General features: G+C 39.8%; 1 protein-coding gene across 1 annotated transcript in view; it reads right to left on the bottom strand.

The window, feature by feature from the left end:
- Nucleotides 1–21,461, bottom strand: part of LOC124619465 (oxysterol-binding protein-related protein 6-like) — a 261,036-nt gene that overhangs the window by 16,332 nt on the left and 223,243 nt on the right. The window contains exons 16-18 of the mRNA XM_047145864.1: nt 8,675–8,819; nt 4,638–4,764; nt 3,962–4,084 (exon numbers count right to left, since the gene is read on the bottom strand). Of these exons, the coding sequence (XP_047001820.1) occupies nt 3,962–4,084; nt 4,638–4,764; nt 8,675–8,819 (395 nt within the window). The remainder of the gene's footprint in view (nt 1–3,961; nt 4,085–4,637; nt 4,765–8,674; nt 8,820–21,461) is intronic.

Here is a 21,461-nt window from a genome sequence, read left to right as displayed (position 1 = left end):
CTCACCTAAGAGATGGAGAACAAGCGGGACGGCAATACGACGACAAGAAAGCTGGCTAAAGGTCTCAATGCATGATGGACACAATGCACCATGTAACGCGCCCTTCCCCAATTGGCTCGCTCTTTGGAAGAATTTGGAAATATGGAGGTCAAACCCAAGAGGGGACCATCACATATAGGCCAAAACATTTGAGACTCCTTTTAGTCACCTCTTTCAACAGGCAGCAATACTGCGGGCCTATTCTAACCCCCGAACCAGCAGGGGGATGACCTGTCGCCCAGGAGAAAATAAGCAATAATGGCTTGCTCTTGTCACATGTACTTGGAGGTACTATCCAACCTAAAAATATATGACTTGTAATAGATATAATTATTAGTCTGCAAATGATGTAATTGCTAATTTAATGTCATCCAGTTTACCATCCTCAAGTCACCAATAGAAATATCCACATTTACACCCTTACACCCAGTAGAGTCTGTTATTCACTAATAACCGTTTTTAATTGAATCCATCATTGTCCTCTTCCTAAAAGTTACCACTAAAAGAAAATATATCATTAGAGTGCTGAATGTGAGAGGAGAGATAAATCACTGTTTAATATAGCACACAGCCATTCGTGTTATAGGAGTCTCCAATGATTACTGTAGTGGAATCTTATTGGAAAATCCATCAAAAATAGCAAATAAATTCTGCTCTTATATAAAGACTGTCAGTGACACTTAAGTTAGTGTTTAGATCAGGCTTAGCCCATGGTTTACATACTGGAGAAGACTGTGAAATCTACTGATCAGAATTATGGTGCCAGGACTCATTAAAATGTTTACAGGCTGTATCTCTTTTTCATAATCCGCTATTAAATAATACCAAAAGCTAACTCCAAGATAAGACCTATAGGTAGCACATTTAGCTGCAGGCACCACATTTCCCAACACTTTATCACAATAACCTATACTAAAAATTACACGTTTGAGAGATTTTTAATGTGGTGAATGTTAAGATTTGCTGCATGCTTAATGTTCTCATGATTTCAGTTCTGAGACTGAGATATTTAATGTTTTTCACAGGTGTTCAGTATTTGGGATTTATGAGTTTGTGTGACAAAACAGTAATTTTGCATGAAGACATGGTTCCTGTGCTATGATTAGCTGACTTAAGCAAACCCTGCAGCCTCCATGTTGGTTTATGTATGTGCAAATCTAATCTGCCATATATGTTCGATTTTATATTTATGCTTGCACATTATGAAAGTATTCAGTTTAAGTGATACACCACATTAAAGATTCTCCAAAATACATCATTTTTTGTATTTTTTATTGTGCAGATAAGTAACATCAGTGGCTAAACTTGCTACCATGCAGTGCTCTATTGCAATTACAAATATATCCTTGCTTGCATTTGTGTTACTTTGATTCTTGACGGTGTTTAGATAGAATCTAGGTGCACCAAGTTTCTTCCTACTCTTTCACCCTAAGCCCATTTTTCAAATTTTTGCCTAATAAACAGCACAGTGAATCCATATTGTGCTGCTTTCAGACACACGACATACTAGACTTTTTCATAACAAAATAAAACTTGCAAGAACTCAGGCACAATACACTAACAAAAAGAAACTTGCTAATAATACACTTTAGTCTCTAAATGCCATCAGCAGGGACCAGAAAATACAGCATCTATTTTTGGCAATATTCACATCTCTTTTAGCAAAATTTTCATCTATTTTTTGTGGTTTGCTTTTGCAAAATCATTAACTGCCTTCTTTGAGGGTTTTTGTTTTCTTCCTTTGGTTGTATTTAAGCTTTCAATAAATGATTGTTCCGTTGAGAAGCAGCAGCATTTTCCTGCCAGTCAACTGAATGCATCTCTGATTTAGGGTGTTTCTTGTCGTTATTTTTGTTTTCCCACACAATTTCATGATGACAAAATCTGAAAACTTTTTATGGCATTCACAGCTATGTGACCTGAACTTGGCAATGCTACAGATGGAACCAACAAGGCACTTAGAGTAGAAGTAGAACCAAAAGTAACTCAATTTGAACCTTAGGGGAAGAATTTCTGTGAAATTAAAATGTGTGACAAGTTTTGTTTCCCAGACACTATAGTGCAGAGGCCATAGTGCACTACATACTAGCAGACAGCCATGAGTGTAAAAGAACTAGATCCATAGGTAGCACATTCAGCAGCCACCATCCCATTTCCTGACACTATATCACAACAAATTCTACTAAAAATGACACTTTTGGAGACATTTGTAATATGATGAATTTTATCTTTGCTGCATACTTAATGTTTTATGTTTATCATTGCTACATAGTGGGCTGTTCCTCAGCACTCTCTCCAGCTGATGTCTTGGAGTTTTAATGGTCTGATGATGATCGTACCAAGATCAAAACTAGTCACCTGATTAATAAATTTTAAATTTAACTAATTACAAGTCATCCTGTACTGTTTTTATGTAAAAACTGGTATAATGTGGTATCTCGAGCACAATGACTTACTCCATGATCACCAGAATGGATTCCATAAACATCGAGCAAACAAAACTCAACCAGCACATGACATCCTGAATGCTAAGGATCAAAGAAATCAGGTGTATGCAATATTTATTGACCTCCTAAAAGTCAATGACTCAGAATCAAACCAATTGTTACTAACTGAAGTACAGGTATACAGGGTATCAAGCAAAATATGTGACAGGACTGAGTATTTCTTGGTAGGGAGGTCACAGCATGTTATCTCAGCTAGAAAGCCATTGACAGAAGTAGAAGCAACTTCACACATGTCCCAGGAAAGTGTGTTGGGTGCTTTAGTTTGTACTGTTATTAATGATCTGGCATAGACTATTATTTGCAATCTCTGATTTATTGAGGTGATGCAGTTATCCAAAATAAAGTACGATCTGAAAGAAGTTATACAAATGTCCAGTCAGATCTCAATAAGGTTTAAAAGTGGTGCAAAGATTATAAACTTTTTTAAACATTCAAGAACATACAATGTACATGTCACACAACAGTAAAAAGTAAAGACTACAACATCAATGAGTGACAACTAGAAACAATTTCATGCTAACACCTGGGTGTAACAATTTGTAGGGATATGAAATGGAAAGATCACACGGGCTTAGTCACAGGTATGGCAAGTGGTAGGCTTTGATTCACTACCTATATACTGGTAAAATGCTGTTAGTTAAAAAGGAGACCAGTTACAAATCACTTGTGCATCCCATTTTGGAACAAAGAAGAGCAGCACAAATGGTCACATGTTTGTCTGACTGCCTGAATTGGCAGATTTTTGAAGACAGATAGTTATTATGCAAAAACATACTACCAAAGTTTCGAGGACCAGTAAAGAATTCAGTTTCTTTATCCCCCTAGGTATTGCTCCCATAAGGTGCATAAAGACAACAATGGACTAATTATAGCACACAGAGGGGTTTAAGTAGTCATTCTTCCCAAGTCCTAGATGCATCTCAAACAGGGGGAAATACTAACATGTGGTAGCATTTTGTATACTACTGGCATGCACTTCATAATGGTTTGCACATTATGTATGTAGATGCAGGTGAAATTTTGAACCAGGTCATGTGACATGTCTGTAGACAGACCTCAATGGCTGTGCACTGTCCTCAAAAGACAGAAACCCACATCAAAGTTATAATTATAATAATTCAGTTTTAGTCTGTCAGAAGGAATGGCATCAGTACATATCCCACAGAGTAAGATGTCATCTTCAAAAATTAGATTGACAATCTAGCCTACATGTAGGCTCGCTATGAATGAGCTCCTCTGATTAACAGGATGGTCTGAGGAGCTTTGAAAAATAGGGAGGCAAAAGTGGAAGAGTGAAACTTCACATAAATTTGTGAAGGTGAGTTCAGACCATCACCCAAAAATATCTGAGGTCTTGATGCAATCCCAATTTTACCACAAAGTTCCAGACAGAAAATGCCACATTAACAGCTCACCTAAACCATTTTGGCTGATGTTGTATACCCTCCTGTTCTTTGCGTTTTCTCCGCTCCCGCTGTGCTTGTTCTAACTGAAGTTTAATAGTCTCTGCTCCAGAAAGGTTCCCCTCTTCTAACAACCTGGAAAACAAACATTCGAAACAGAAAGTCTCATAGTACACAAATAGCACCTCACTTCCAACACAGGCAACAATTTTTTCCAGTTTTGACAAGTTTTACTTTACATTAAAGATATACTGATTCAATTGAAATCTTTTCTATTGATGCAAGGGCAAATCAAATGAAAACAGCAAATTCCTAACAAGAAAATAGAATCATTAACTTTTTAAGTTGATATGCACATTAATAACAGCATGGACATTATTTAGATGGCAGGTTTGTGCAAATAAACAAATACCAGCACAGAAAAGGTAAAGATGGGCAGTGTAGGTCTAATGAATATTAGGCTAGAATGAAGTGATCAATGAACAACTCCAGACACAGAAAAAGAAATATGGAATATTATTGCATATCAGAAAAGCTGCACTGACAAAGTCATGTATATCAGAAGTTGAAAAAGCATTTACCTTTTAAACAGTGATTGTAACAGGAAAATTAGCTTCCAAAAATTAAAGATATTCAAAGCTGTTATGAAAAAGATACTCTTTTCATGATACTGTTATTAAATAATTACCTCTGATCAGGTCTGAAGCGGGTGTCAGTTATTGGTAGATATTTTGACATATCTGGATCCAGTTCATTTAGCTCAATAGCAAATCTTGTAAAGCCATAATATAGTTCATAATCTTCTGGCATGGTGCCTGAAAGAATAGGTTAGTCATTCTTATTTGTAAAATAATAAGGTAGGATAACCAATAACCTCTATTAATTCCAGTTTGTACGGCACATCTAAACATTTCAGTCACTAAAAGAATAACAACAGACACAAAGCACAAACCTACAGGCTCATTATAAGGCAAACAAACAATGACTAAAAAAAGGGTATAAGTTAGAGTTTGACACATCATTATCAGTGACATAATCAATAACCCAGTTCCCGTGTGATGAAATTGAGTTGTCTTCTGACACCCTCTCTGGGAACACACTAAATAGACTGTACCAGGGTTGCAGAAGCTGTCATAATGTGCTGGACCCATAAGCACCATGAACAGCCATTGTGCAGTGGATCGTACAAGACATGGCTTCTAGTTTTACAGGTGTCTCATCTCATGCGCACGTAATCAGTTGAACACCTGGCGTATGATCTCTACATATTAAAGATCACATAAGGTACTGCATTCTGCCCTAAACTGATCAACTGGGTCCAACTGACCATGGTGTCATCCTCCACCAATGGCATTACTGTATATGGCATGGAGGGCCATGTGATAAGCACACTGCTCTCCTGGTCATTGTCAGATTTCTTGACCTTGGAACCACTACTAATGGGTTCAGTAGCTCCTCAAATTGCCCCATGAGACACGAGCGCAGGCCATACCAGACCTCCCACCAAGGAAAAATCCTTGACAGTACCAAAAAATGAACCCACGACTCCCACATAGCAGTCATCTGTGCAGACCACACAGCTACAAGGGCAGACATTTCTGCATATAACCAGCTACTATTCATGGCCACAACTAGTACCCTCACCACATTGCAAAACAGTGCCACACTATATGAGTCTTGTGTCCATACATGGCAGCCTGTGATATACTGTATAAGCAAGCCTATGATGTTGAAACTGACCTAAATATTGCTACATTGATAACTAGATATAATCAGTTATTCTGTTGCCCTCCTGTTGGTTATGGGATTCAGTTTGTCTTTGCACTGATGAAAAAACTGATGCGCATGGAAAACAGAATTTTATCACTATTGCGATTGATCATTTGGACAAGGTCAACACTGCAAGTATAACTGAGTTATAAAACATTCAATTCTGAGGTGCCTTCATCTGAAAATTCTTGGAAACTGCACGGTTGTACTCTGTGTTTGGCAGTGTACCTGTTGCAGTTGATAATGCATTGTTAGTGTGTTCTAGGCATATGGGTAACTAGTTCAGTTAATATAGCAGCAACCTAAGTACAAGGCCAAAGTGATGCAAAGAAACTGCAAACAAACTAGACAGGATTGTTAGAACAGAATTTGCACATAACTCTTGCTGAATAGGAACCTATTATTTCACACTTGCACTAGGAGGCTCACTTATGACTGTATGCTGTAGAATAATACACGTAAGTGTTGTCCTAATTCAGTATGGACACACATCAGCAGAATAAGGGCACAAATACTTCTAGTAATTCTGCTGATCCAGCATAGTTGTTCAAATGCACAGCACTAAAGAATCTATGGAAGTCAAAGAGTCCAGTTAGCAGCATAGAATAGGGTAACTGAAATGGGCAGAGGTGAATAGCATTCTGGAGAGTGTCAGGAGAGGAAGAATGTACACAAATTAGAGATGTGGTGAATGAGGAAGTAGCCGGGACTGTGCACACATGTGGGTGCATGGAGGAGGATCAAATAAGTAGCAGAGGAGCAGACGTATGGGGAATGAGGAGGGGGCATGTGCACAAAGGATGGATAGAATGGTGATAGGCTACATGCTTGAACAAGTGGATGGAGCAAGGAATTGTGTGAAAGAGAGGCACAGGCAGTTTGTATAGCATGTGAACATGAGGCAATATAGGATATATGTGAATGAAGGAAGCAAAGGACTACTGCACAAATGTGGATCACAAACACGTGGGTACAAATGAGAGATTGCAAGGAGACGTACACAATGTTAGGGCAGCAAGATGATCATTAGTGAAGGAGGAAGATGGGAAATGGGAATGTATAAAGTTTTGTAGGATCTAACACGTGAATAGATTCCTTTATTTTTTATATCATACATGAAATAATCACCTCTCACAATACCATAACTACACTGAAGCACCAAAGAAACTGGTACAGGCATGCGTATTAAAATACGGAGATATGTAAACAGGCATAATACGGAGCTGCAGTCGGCAATGCCTACATAAGACAACAAGTGTCTGCTGCTACAATGGCAGGTCATCAAGGTTTAAGTGAATGTGATGTTATAGTGGGCCCATGAGCAATGGGACACAGCATCTCCTAGGTAGCGATGAAGTGGTGATTTTCCGTACGACCATTTCACGAGTGTACTGTGAGTATCAGGAATCCAGTAAAACATCGAATCTCAGATATCGCTGCAGCCAGAAAAAAATCCTGTGAGCACAGGACCGATGACGACTGAAGAGAATTGTTCAATGTAACAGAAGTGCAACCCTTCCATAAATTGCTGTGGTTTTCAATGCTGGGCCATCAACAAGTGTCAGCGTGCAAACCATTCAATGAGAGATCATTGATATGGGCTGTTGGAGCCGAAGGCTCACTCCTGTACCCTTGATGACTGCATGACACAAAACTTTACACCTTGCCTGGGCCCATCAACACTGCCATTGGACTGCTGATGACTAGAAACATGTTGCCTGGTCAGACAAGTCTCGTTTCAAATTGAATCGATCAGATGGATGTGAACAGGTATGGAGACAACCTCATAAATCCATGGACCCTGCATGTCAGCAGGGGACTGTTCAAGCTGGTGGAGGCTCTATAGTGGTGTGGGGCAAGTGCAGTTGGAGCGATATGGGATCCCCAATATGTCTAGATACGCCTCTTAACAGATGACATGTACATATGGATCCCATCTGACCACCTGCATCCATTCATGACCATTGTGCGTTCCAATGGACTTGGGCAATTCCAGCAGGACAATGCAACACCCACATGTCCAGAACTGCTACAGAGTGGCTCCAGGAACATTCTTCTTGAATTTAAACACTTCTTCTGGCCACCAAATTCCCCAGACATGAACATTATTGAGCATATCTGGGATCTCTTGCAGTATGATGTTCAGAAGAGATCTCAACACCCTTGTACTCTTATAGATTTGTGGATAGCCCTGTAGGGTTCACGGTGTCAATTCCCTCCAGCACTAGTTCAGACATTAGTTGAGTCTATGTCATGTCATGTTGCAGCACTTCTGCATGCTTGAGGGGCCCTACACGATATTAGGCAGGTGTACCAGTTTCTTTGGCTCTCCAGTGTAGTTACAATCAGCCAGTGGCCATCTTTAGACTGAAGGTATATGCTGCAAGCTGAGATGTAACATTCCTGTTTCACTGTCAATACTATGGATTTTTAATATTGTAGACAACACAATGGGAATATTACATCAGCATTTGCTGAACACGTGCAATAGTCTGAAGATGACCACCAACTGGTCAAAATCAGATATTATGATGTGAAACACTCATATGAAATATAAAATCATAAAATAACTTAAGCAATCAATTGATCACTTATTCTCCATGCAAAGTATCTTATTTTTCTGCTATGTGAATAGACAGGGAGGGAGAAGGTGGCTGACATCTTCACACTTCTATTTATTTCACTTTTTAATTCATATGACAAATTCTGGGTTACAGCTGTTTGTTTCCTTGATTTCCTAATGCCCCTCACTGGAATGTATAAAAACAGAGTTTATATGAATGATAAGTAGTTGCAATATATTACAAAGGTTTTGCCAAAATTCTATAGCATTGTTATTATAGTCTGTATTTTGTATTTTTATTTGGTTTTTTGTTTATGCTTTAGAATGCTAAACTAAACATTTGAGACCTGCTTAATTTATCATCACATTCTTACGTTTGTATAAATACTTACCTGGCCTCCAGATACAGCGTGCTGATGGAGCTACGCCGCAGTACAGTGCTTCACTCCACTTTCCAAACAAATTTTTCACAACCTTGCCATCTTCATTTGTGATCACACCAAACACTTCATGGCGTTTTGCTGACCAATAGCTGGCCTGTGAAAAGTCACCTTCTTAGAGAAACAGCTACATTAGGTACTAAATGTTACTGCTGCAGAATTATGGTGTATTGCACAAGTCTTTCCGTTAAATTCCTTGATATGATGAGGATCACTGCCACTGAATATTTATTTTAATCACACACTGCTAGTTACAAAATGGAAGGTAATGGCTTTTTATACATTTCCATATCATTTGACCTTTCCCTCTCCAGTGTGATACAAAGCAACTTTATTTTTGATAGATTGTGTTCATACCACATCTCCAACTCTACTTCATATATTGTGCAACAAATAGTGTTGTCTGCCACATAGTTTATATTGATCTGCAAAGATTTTGTTCTGTTCCATTCACAGATGGGACAAGAGAAGAATTACTGCTTATCTGCCTCTATGAGAGTTCTTATCATTCTTGCATTATCAAGAGCAGCTTATAGATAACTGAAGACTATTCACGGATTGCACTCTGAAAATCAGTTCTAGAAATTGACTACACAGGTTTCCACAATTCAGATTTCGCAGAACTTGTGTTTTCTTCTTTGTGAGACAAACAAGCCTGTTATTACCTGCACTTCAGCAGTTTAACACTATTGCCTTCTACTAGTGTGTCACCTGAACATTTCATGACCTTGGAGTAACAGGCCCTTCCACATTAACCACCCATGAAAAGAATCTTAACCATGATGATGTGCTCCCACTATGCACTTAAATCTTTAATCTGGCAGCCGCTTGCCTGACAATTCTATAAAGTTCAGACACAAAACCCTGTATAACTTGACATCAGCTTGCAGAATATTAAGTGACATTTTAAAGTCATGTCTGTGTTCCCCCTCATCTTATGTTGGTTGGCATGGGGCTAAGGGATTAAACAGTGATGTCATCAGCTCGTCGTTCATGACATAGTCAATCTAGAGTTGCTGACATCAGCCATAAATCTGACTGAATTGTGATAGTATGTAAAGTGGTACGACTGAGGCGCTGGAAAGCAGAGAAATAAAAATAAAATAAAAGACTGGGTGTGATGGTGAAATGACGGCTGTGTAGTGCTGGAATGGGAACAGGGTGGGACTGGATGGCTGATGACAGTGACTAATGAAGGTTTTTTCTTTTTATTTCTCTCCTTTTCACTACCCCCCCCCCCCCCCCCCCTCCCACCTTCTCTCCTGTCCTCTGTCTAATCTGCAGCACTTCACTGTCTGCCACCCCCACCACAGTATCCCTCCCCCTCCCTGCCCCAGCCTCTTCCTTACCCCCACCCACGCCCATCATGCACTGGTGCTGTTGCTCGCAGTGTGGTTTCATTTGCCTGATACTGCAGACGTGTGTGTGTGTGTGTGTGTGTGTGTGTGTGTGTGTGTGTGTGTGTTGTTGACGAAGGCCTTAATGGCTGAAAGCTATAATTGTGTGAATCTTTTTGTTGTGCCTATCGCGACTCAGCATCTCCGCTATATGGTGAATAATCACATCTAAAAGTAATTAAAAACAGAGTAAAATAGGGAAGACCAGGATGGCAGAATATGTGTGCAGACATAGATAAAATTTGGACCAGAACACATGACACATCTGTGAGGACCTCAGAGGCTGTGCACTGTCCTCAAGACAGAAATCCACACCAAAATTACATTATAAATCAGTTTCAGTCCATCACAAGGTCCGACATTAACACATACTCTGAGGAGTAACAGGGATCATTTTCAAAGCAACGCTTACAAGGGAATGGTCCAATACGACATGTGAAAACCTACCCTGAAAATTTTTATGCAGGAAGAAGACAAGAAAGAAATGCACTGCCAAAATTTTAGCTGTTCAGAGGCACTGCAAGTGTTTTGTCAAAAATATTGAAGTTACATATTTTTGCCACACAAAGAACAGCTTATAACAGCAGTTTGTGCAGACCTGCCCGTCTAGCACGCCACTCTGCGAATCACTCACGCAGTGCCACGTAGCAGAACTATCTGGAATTCCCTCTCCCCATATTTCTGCTAGGCACATATTTCTCTAGCACTTGGTGGACAATACCTTTAAATTCCGACCAAAGATGCTCAATATCTTTGTGTCCGTGATGACTGCTTGGAGCTGACTATGAAGATATTTTTGCTTTCCCAAACAAAAAACTCTACCAACTTCCACTGACGTAGAAGTCACAACAACATTACGGTCGCCAATACCTTCTTCTAGATTAACTTCCATAAAAAGATCAGGTCTGTTTGTTGCCAAGACATCTAATATGTTCCCATCTCGAGTTGGTTTTCTAACCAATTGCTCAAGGTTGTATGTTGAGAGTGCTCGTAGAATAACTTCACACAAGTCTTTGATTCTGCTCCCTGTGATAAATGTGTAATTTTCCCAGACAATGGACACCAGATTAAAGTGTCCACCTATAACTAATGGATAATCTGGATATTTATTTCCTATGTACTCTATCTAGACTTTCCCTGAAACATTCTGCGACGTTTGTTGCGGATGCTGGTGGTCTATAAAAACATCCTAATACAATGGTCACTCCTTGTCTGATTGACAGCTTTATCCAGACTATTTCACAGTCTGACCCAGTATCGATCTCAACTGCATTTAAACAGCTTTTAACTGCAATGAACACACTACCTCCCATTGCAACAGTCCTATGCTTCCTAAACATTGTCCAATCCAAGTTCAAAATTTCACTGCTATTTATGTCTGGTTTCAACCAGCTTTCAGTACCTAATACAATATTGGCATTACTACTGTCTATTTTGGAGAGTAACTAGGGGAACTTGCTACAGACATTTCGACAATTTACTAACATGAGATTTAGCATATTTAAATCCTTTGGAATGACCTGTTTAGGCAAATTACCGTATTTACTAGAATCTAAGCCGCACTTTTTTTCCAGTTTTTGTAATAAAAAAAACCGCCTGCGGCTTAGAATCGAGAGCAAAGTAAGCGGAAGTTCTGAAAAATGTTGGTAGGTGCCGCCACAACTAACTTCTGCCATAGAATATATGTAGCGCTACACAGGCATGCTTTGCAGGCACAAAGATAAATACTGGCGCCAAAACCTCTGCACCAGTAAATAAATTAAAAAAAAAAAAAAAAAAAAAGTGGAAGACGAGCTTTTTTCTCTGCCCCGAGTTTTGACTCCCGCACTTTCATACATTATCCAATGAAGTAAATACAAATTCCGTATTGTTCATATTCGAATGTAGCAGCCTTTCAAAGTACTACGAAAATCCAACTGGCGAGACTGTTTGGGATGTTTGTCAATATGGCCAACTCTAAATTCTGAATTTTTCGTACCTGTGAGAAGAGATGGTTGCTAATAGGAACTTTTATGGATTGTGAATCACATGCAGTGTTCTCTTCACCATAAGAATAAGACAAATATAAACATTTTGCCATGTATTCTTTCGTGTTTGCTGCTATCTCATATAAATCCTGTCTGCCTAATAAACTACGAAAGTAGAGTGACACAACAGCAAACGTGAAAGAATATACAGATCATGTCATGTTTATATTTGTATTATTCTTACGCCGAATAGTGATACAGTCAGAAATGAAGCACAGCAACTGGCTAGATTTTTAAATCTAAGATGACTCTAATTTCTATGCAGAATGTAACATACTAAAGAGGCGTCTGCAAAGATTTTCAAACGGAGAACATTTTTTGCTAAACTCTCGTTCAGAACATCTTCTATCATACGCAGTCTATTCTTTGGTTCTCGTTTATCATTATCAAAGAAAGCAGCAGTGTAAGTAACAACAAACAGCAGTCTCTTGCCATTGTTTCGCTAATGAGACAATTCCTCTCTTTTCTTATTGTAAGCGGCGGCAGCGCACATAAAAGCAAGCCATGCCGCAAGCGGCGACAGGCAAAAGGAAGGGTAGCCATATAAATACGGATGGAGCACCTGACGCATAGCAATGGCTACCTGGTAAAGCTTAACTGCTAAGCTTACGACTCGAACCAAACTACTGTAGCTGTATCGTCATTCATTCGACCTAAATTGTGTCTCATATTACAATGGACCAACTTTGTTTCGATTTGGAGGTGCGGTCTAAAACTTTTCTCTCCCCTTGAATTTCGAGTCTCAAATTTCAGGTGCGGCTTAGATTCGGGAATTTTTTTTCCTTGATTTCGAGTCTCATTTTTCAGGTGCGGCTTAGATTCGCGTAAATGCGGTAACAATTTTTACAGTTGGCACACCCACATCAGTGTCATGAACTGGTAATTTTCCAAGTCAACAGTTTGTTTCCCATGGGGAGGAACCTAATATAAAAAACTCCCATGTGCACACTACAAGTACTTTTCTACCCATGTAGCTGCTTCCCGTATGTAGGGTGCCCCTGACCTATCAAGGGGCATCCTACAACCTTCCACCCCATAGGGTAGGTCGAGGAATCTACAACCATTTTCATCACAGAGTCGACGTAGACTCTGGTTTAGATTCACCACTCCACTCCTAACAAGAGGACCCCGGTCCACCCTTGGTACGATGCTGCAAATCGGCAGCTTGGCTTCCACTCCTCGAGAGATGGAGGCCACCTTCGCCAATTTAGACATCTGTCGAAAGGACCCAAGGATTTCCTCGGAACCCCGACGACTGGCATCGTTGGTGCCAACATGTGCAACAATCTGCAGCTGGCTGCACCCTGCATGCTAGATAGCTGCCGGAAGAGCCTCTCCCACATCCTAGACAAGGCCCCCCAGCAAGCACACAGAGTGAATGTAGGACTTCTTCCCCGTCCTAGCCGCTATGTTCCTGAAGGGCCCCATGATCCGCCTAACATTGGAGCTCCCAATAATTAACAAACCCCTATCCTCATGTGCCTGTCCAGACCTTGCTGAAGGAGCGACAAATATCCTGGCAGAAGGTGCCTTCTGATCTGGCTCAGCCTCCCTCCCCCCCCCCCCTCCCCTCAGCATCAGATATCACACTGAATCTATTAACAAAGTGCATGGGATTTGGCAGGAGCCTGCATCCCCATGCAGCCTTCACCTTGAGGCTCGAGGCCTCGACACAGTCCGCCACCCACACTGAGGAGAGAATGGGCAGGCTGGCTCAATAGCAGAGAGCTGTGATGTCCCCCCCCCCCTGCGCATCTAGTACAGAAGAGGCTGCCCCAGGCACCCCATCCCCACCACACTGCAAGGTGGCACCCTGAAGCCTATTGACTGTGGCCAACACAGCTTCCAGCTGCGTTTGGACAGTGGCCAACTCCTCCTGCATCCACACACGACAGACACAGTCTGCATCCATCTAGCTAATATGTGATTTGCTATAAGAAACTTATGGAAACCTACTGTCACACAAGGTTAACAACTACACTCTATTTGGCATACAGGACACTCAACAATGAAAAACAATAAAAATTATGGTAGAAGCTAGATCTGGTGCTTATTTTCCAGCTAGGAGCTATCTAGTTAATACTAAAGAAAGGGGGAAAAAAAACAGTGACCTACAGTAAACTGCTGGGGCTATCTAGTGAATATTATTAAAGAATTAAACAGTAACCTAGGGTAAGCTACACTTATTGATTATCCCTCATATTTATAATGTAAACAAACGTTTACGTACAGGCGAAAATGACCTAATAAAACTATAAAAATTGCTACCTTCAATGTATCGAGTCTAAATGACACTAATGAACATAAATACTGAGTATTGTACACTGACAGATGCAGGTACAAAACAAAACCTTTAGCTAATAATAAGCATTCAGAATGTAAAGCACAGATATGAACTCTACTTTATAGGAAACAATGGGCTTAACAGTACATGATCACTAAAGCCCACAACAAGCTAAGGAATTTAAGCAGAGAGCGAGGCGAGTTTTAGCTTTCTGCTAAATAAACTGTATGTGAGAAGGACTCAGAAGTTGTATTATAACACAGATTTACTCAGATATTGTAGTGTAACCCTAATTTACCATGTATTTTACGTTTGCTTAACTGTTAATGCTCACAGGTTGCACTAGTCAAACATATACAAGTGAGGTTAGAATTGCCTGTCAGTATAACTTTTCCTAATAAAACGTATAAAAACTTCTACCTTCACTGTATCGAGTCTAAATGACATTAATAAACATGAATACTGAGTATTGTACACTCACCTGAACTGATTAACCCCGTATTTATAATGTAAACAAACGTTTACATACACGTGAAAAATGACCCAATAAAACGTATAAAAATTGCTACTTTCAATGTATTGAGTCTAAATGACACCAATAAACATAAATACTGAGTAGTGTACACTGACTTAATTGATAATCCCGTGTAATTAATGCCACTTGAGAATGGAAACAAATGTTTGCGTACATACAAAACTGTCCTAAACAGAAACTTCACTTTTCCTATTCAGACGCAAATAAAAACTGGAACCTTCAATATATCACGTCTATCTGACACTAATGCACATAAATACTATAGAATATGCAGCAAAAACAATTAATTACTAGCTAAATTACTTATCTCGTAACACAGCAAGTGAAAAGTGCTCAATCATTGTGAGTGAATGGAAGTGAACACTTGCAAACTAGCATTTGCAGAAAATATGGGTAAAGTCATTTAGATTAGAGGGAATGAAAGAGAACATGAGATAGTGAACATTGCCTATGAACACTGTGTTATTAGTTTTTAGTTTTTTGAGCTAACATTCAGCATACAGGATACAACTCTATCTTGTCAGAGCCACAATGCAAAACTTTGCTATGCAGTGAGGATTATTTTGCATGGCGAACACACTGTTCTTGATGGAGTATACAAAATGGCAAAGGGCAGGAAGAATTTAAGTGTTTCAATTTTGTATGGAAGCGTGACATGTGTGGAGATCATGCACTTTACAAGGAATTTCATCTCTCCTTAGCACTGGTCCACAAATTTCCTTGTATGTTGGCTGCCATTTTTCCATGGCTTCTCGTTACCACTGAGGGGAAATTTATAAACAGAACACTAATTACTGACATCGAGCATCATCTCAAGAGGTGACAAAGCTTTTCCACTAAGTAAGCGTTTCCACTAAGTAAGATCTAATGGTCATATTCTTCCCCCCACCCCCCATCAAAAAAAAAAAAAAAAAAAAAAAAAAAAAAAAAAAAAAAAAAAAAAAAAAAATGGTATAGTGGCAAAGTGTGAGCTTCATGATCCAGAGAGCGCAGGATCAAATCCCGAGCATTCACTTCTCACAAATGTTGGAGTGGCCATGAAAGACATGTTGTTAAGATCCCACGTTACAATGAAGGTCTCCATTTTCTGATTAGGTAACTGGGGAAGGTTAGGGACACACAAGCAGCAGCAGTGGTGTCCAGCTGAAAGACCTGGAAGAGGCTGCCCAGGTACACCAGACAGAATTCTCTTTTGCTTGTGTTTGTTAGCTTGTTTGCTCTGGTGAAAACCTGGCTTAAAATATACAAACATTTTTTTGAATAACTTCATATCAACAGTTCAATTCTTACACATGTAATTCTGATAAAAGTGGCTAGCATAGACAATAAAATCATGGCAGTGTTTGATGTCACAGATGACTTCCCCCCCAATGAGGACCTGTAATTTGTTGAAATGAAATGTGTCTTGCAGTACTATATTTTATAACAATTCCTGTAGGCCATTCCTTATAATAATGGTTGAATGTTGTACATTTGACTATCAGTGAAACATTTCTTTCTCTATTCCCTGTAGTCTTCACAAAAATGTGAAGTGTCTACTGAATGACAAAAACAAACATTTTTCTTGCACCAGGCACACCGGACAAAGGAAAAATTGATGCAGTCAGGCACTTCACAGTAACTAGCTACAGTCAGAACTAGAATGGAGTCAGAAATGGTCCCAGCTGTTGTTCTGTATATTGCACTGCATACCAGGCACACTTGATCATGTTCGTAATGCATGGCGAAGAAAACTGGTAATGCACAAATGACTAGAGCTTAAGAATACTATTCTGCTGATAAACATGACATGACAGAGAGAGAGGTATCAAAAATCATGTTGTCTGATAATTTCCTGAAAAATGCTTTCCACTGCCAAAAAAATTCTTTATTGAGAGGTTGAATTGCACTAGTAGTTCCAGGTGGAAAACACATTACACCTGCAGGTTTTTCACCAACCTCCAAAAAAACAGACGCATTGTTATGTCCAGACCACGAATCCAACAAAAGCAATGAATTAGTTTCTGCAGCTGGTATAAATATGTTCCGAATGAAATGTTGAAAATTATTTTTTCCCATTGTAACAGATTTTGATAGGTCAATTTTTTTGGCAACTAAACAGTCAATTTTTTATTTTTAGTCCTAATTTGCCTTGCAGTTCTTGAAAAAAGATCTACAGCTGCGGAAACAGTAAACCACTCATACTTCTCACTGGCATTATGGTATGTGAATGTGGCATTGCATTCATTGATCGGGCAACCAACTCCATCTTTTTTTCACCCCAAAATGATACAAGTGCAGTGTGCACACAGTTCTTTCACGAAAACTGACTGATCAGCATTATAAACAGCAGTTGCGGTGATAACAGTAAGTTTTATCTTGACGTCAGCTATGAATTTCTCTAGAGTATTGTCTATCAATGGCAGCTGCTATATATGTTTACTTGACGTAAACTTGGTAATTTTACAACTTCCTATCCTGTATGATTTCTTGAACCTGCATGGCCAGGTTGACAAAGCCTGGAAATTAGCAATGTTCATGTCAGATGCAGTTTGGAGGGACCAGTCTTGCAGATCTCCATTGTAATGGTGCATAGCCTCTCACAAGCAGTTCTTAATCTTTCAAACAGTTTTTCATTCAGATGGTTTCGGGTTTCCGTTTGCCACATATTTCTTACTTCATTTAATTCATTTTGCCTTTTACAGTTCACACTCCAATTTTACGAAATGAAAATGCCTTTGCACATTGCATAACTTCAAGCAGTTTTTTTTTTTTTTTTTTTTTTTTTTTTTTTTTTTTTTTTTTTTTTTTTTTTTTTTTTTTTTTAGTCTTAGAAGATCTTCTTCTTCAGAACTGTTACTGGGGCACCTGACATTGTCCGAACCACAAATCATGGAATCATCACAGTTACTTCCTATTTCTTCTAATGTAGCCAAAATTTCAAATGAAATGTTGATATCATTTGAATGAATGTCAAGGAAATCAACTAACAGATGACACATATGTATGTCCTCAGAAGAAGTAGGTGATTTCAGCTGGAAACCATGTTCTTCATATTTAATCACTGCTAAATTGAGAACTTTAATTGGATTCCACATAACTGTGGAACTGAAGAAAAGAAAAAGGTACCATTAGCAGGCATGCCTTATGAAAGCACAATCAATATTAATTCAGCTTTATCTGTACTCAATACTTACCAATACTGCAAAAAGCAACTGATAATTTGTAATAGACGTTACTTGAGTGGCTAATTCAAGAGAACAGTAACTGTGTGCTGTTGTGTCAGAGAAACTATCAATGAATGGTAACCTGAAATATCCTTTACAAATTATGATCGGGTTGTGTCGTGTTTCCTGTTTACAAATGTACCACTGACCTCAGCTGTGTGTGTACGCCTAGTAGCACATACATAGTTTAATACTTCTAGTGCCTCTTAGCAGATAAAATTTTGGAAGCACATTTCTTTCGTTGTCTTCTTCCTGTGTAAAAATTTCAGGGTAGATTTCGATACGTCTTTTTGGACCATTCCCTTATTAGATTGATAAGCTAGTCTACATATACATTTTCTCTGAAGAACCTTCACTGATCAATAATAGGACAGTCAGAGCAGTTCCGCAATATAAGGGAGGAAATGTTGGCAGAGTGAAAGTTTACATAAATTCAAGAAGGAATGTTCAGACCATTACCTACAAAATTCAGAAATGACAATTCAATTCCACTTTATCACAAAGTTTCAGAAAGAATACTACCAGCTTAACATCTCACCTAATCATTTTGGCTGACTATATATACATACACTCCTGTTGATTATGTTGTGACAAGGGCACCTGATGGAGCAGGTAGGCTCGAAGACCTCTGGGCCCAGAAAATGGTGGGAAGCCACGAACCCCAACCACTCTGCCACTGCCCCATAAGCCAGTTATAGATTTGGATCTGATAATAAAAACCAATTTCTCTGAGGAAATGAAAAACCAGTTCAAGTGTATGTATGTTGCCCACAAACAACACAGGCAAAGAACCCAGAGAGCACCCTTAGTATGGAGAGCAGGACTGGCCACTCCACCCAGGTTGTGAGCTACTGTATTTAATGCTTCACAACCATAATGCAGGGGTAGCTCATTAAATAAGATAAAACTATGTGTCGTCTGTTATGACTGATGTGGAGGTGACACGTAATGGTGGAAGGGATCTGCAGGAAAAGCTCCATTAGTGTGTGCAATCATGGTAGAAGTGTCTCCGACAACCTCATCAATATTATCTGACACAGGGAGGAAGCTGAGAGTAGAGATATACAACTGTCAGCTCAGACTTTGGAGAGCCTAGCATGGCAACTGGTTCATTAGGCAGTGAAAAGGAAATGACAGGATCAATGAAAAATAATTGCTGTCACAAAGATCATTGTATAGCAACCACTGTAGCAAAACCACGACATTGGGGAAACAGATCTCAAGACCAATAGCTGGAAAGGTGCCACGAGTAGCTTAGACTGAGTAGGGGAACCAGAATTGAGAAGAGGCAGTCATGATCAGAAAGAAGTTTGTCAATCAGAAGACCGCCACTGAATGCTATTGTCCCACAGTGGATGGTGTGCACGGAAATCCCCAAGTAGGAGAAAGGAGTAAGCAAGGAGGGTATTGTTGGATTAAGGTGGCCATCTCAAGGTATGCACTACTGTGCTCAGAGGCAAACAGTTGTAGCATATGGTTATCACTGGGGTCCTTTACATTCACACTGCTACTGCTTCCAACATGGTACTGAGGGGAAACCACTCGCTGACGACATTTGTGCTAATCAATGTACCGAGCCCTTCAGATACCCTCTCAGGGCCGGTATGGTTCTAAACCTCAAAGGGTTCGAGATTGGTCAAAAGTGAAAGGCCTTTCTTGGAGAGTAACACAGAACACGAACAAGAGGACAGTAGCAATTGTAGTTCTGGCAGAAAATAACATCCACTGCTTTTTTGTTGAATCACATTACAGGTCTCCTGGTTAGGTATGAAGGAGCCAAGAAGACAAGTCATGCACCAGGATCACTGGCTGTCACTGTGGTGATAGAACAATCTCAATGAACATGGTGATAGAACAATCTCAATGAACATAAATTCTGAGTCCGATGGCATTGGGGGTGGGGGTGAATGCACCTCCACGGTCACTGAAGATGTAGGCTTCTGTTGAGATTTCTTCTTTTTCTCCTTAACTACCTTAGAAGGTCGGGGCTCCCATGAAGACTTATCCACCATAAAGGAAGAAACTCAAGAGAAGTAGACAGCCCTTGGAATGGTGCTCTGTGGCTCCTTCAGCCATGATCTGGTGCCACAAAACACAGGTTTAGTTGTTAGAAATGGCCCTCGGTCAGTCCCCAAGCAAACTAGGAACAGAGGAAGCAAGTTTTTGCAGCTCACTTGATTTTGCTTTCCTTCCATGTCTTGGCCAAAAAAGGGAAGTTTTTGGGGTCATAACAACCTGTGTCTGTATTTTCACTGAGCCAGATGTTTGCCAAGATGCCACATACTTCAGTAGAGGGCTCTTCCCAGGGGTATCACTCAGCCAGAGCTATCGCACCTGGCTTACTGACCACTGCCTGGAGTCCTGTGCCCCTAAAAGAACAGACATACTCAACAGAGGTATTGGCTTGGGCAACTAAAAGTGGGCGTCAAACCTACATGTAGGGACCAATCATAAATTTATGAAATTAGTGTTGTAAAATGTTTTGGAAAAAATGGAAAAAGCCGTAATCAGTGTCCTATAGAAAAGTGAGGTTGTCAAAAATGAATCTATTCTGCAGATCTGAGAAAAGCCTGAGAAAATACGTAGGAGAGAATAAGACTGCAAGACGGCAGCACAAAAAAAGCTGAAGTACTGGAATGGCTTGGAACTCCATGCTTGCCATGCACGTACTCACAAAAGAGTTGTGGACCCTCTTGGGGTCTTCATGTATTACATCCTTCCAAAAATTTATCAGTGATAATGTGCAGATGTAGGTCTCATATGCATGCTTCTACGCGCAGTTCTTTGACTACACCATTTATGTCTATGGCCTCAAATTTATGGCTATTTTTCTCAAATATGATATAACTGATTTTTAGGGTAATGCTTGTGAAGCTCTTTTTTAATTTGAAAGCACGATTCTATCCACCAGTAGCCAGCAATGCCTAACATGGCTTCACAACAGCCTCTTTAGGCGTCACTTTTCAGGGTTCTTCCAGTGCCTACACAGGTTCCACAATGCTCCCTACCCACATTTAACTCCTACAGGGATGAGGGGCTGGACTTTGGTACATGTATCTGAAGATGACTGTTCCCCAACCGACTCCTTAGTTATGCTTTGAAATGTCCCAGTGAAGAGACCAAAAGGAAGATCTCAAGACACTGGGAGAAGCAGATTCTGAAAGACCATAAAATTCGAGATGCCACCTGATGCTCAAATAAATGAGCATGAGTTATGGAGGAGGCTTACCTACAAATGTACTCAGCTTGCTGTACTGGAAAAATGATGATCATGGTGATGATGATAGGTT

Source organism: Schistocerca americana, chromosome 6 (genome assembly GCF_021461395.2).
Source record: "Schistocerca americana isolate TAMUIC-IGC-003095 chromosome 6, iqSchAmer2.1, whole genome shotgun sequence".
Lineage (NCBI taxonomy): Eukaryota > Metazoa > Arthropoda > Insecta > Orthoptera > Acrididae > Schistocerca > Schistocerca americana.
The sequence above is the reverse complement of the archived record's forward strand: the minus strand, read 5'-3'. Positions and strand labels throughout refer to the sequence as shown.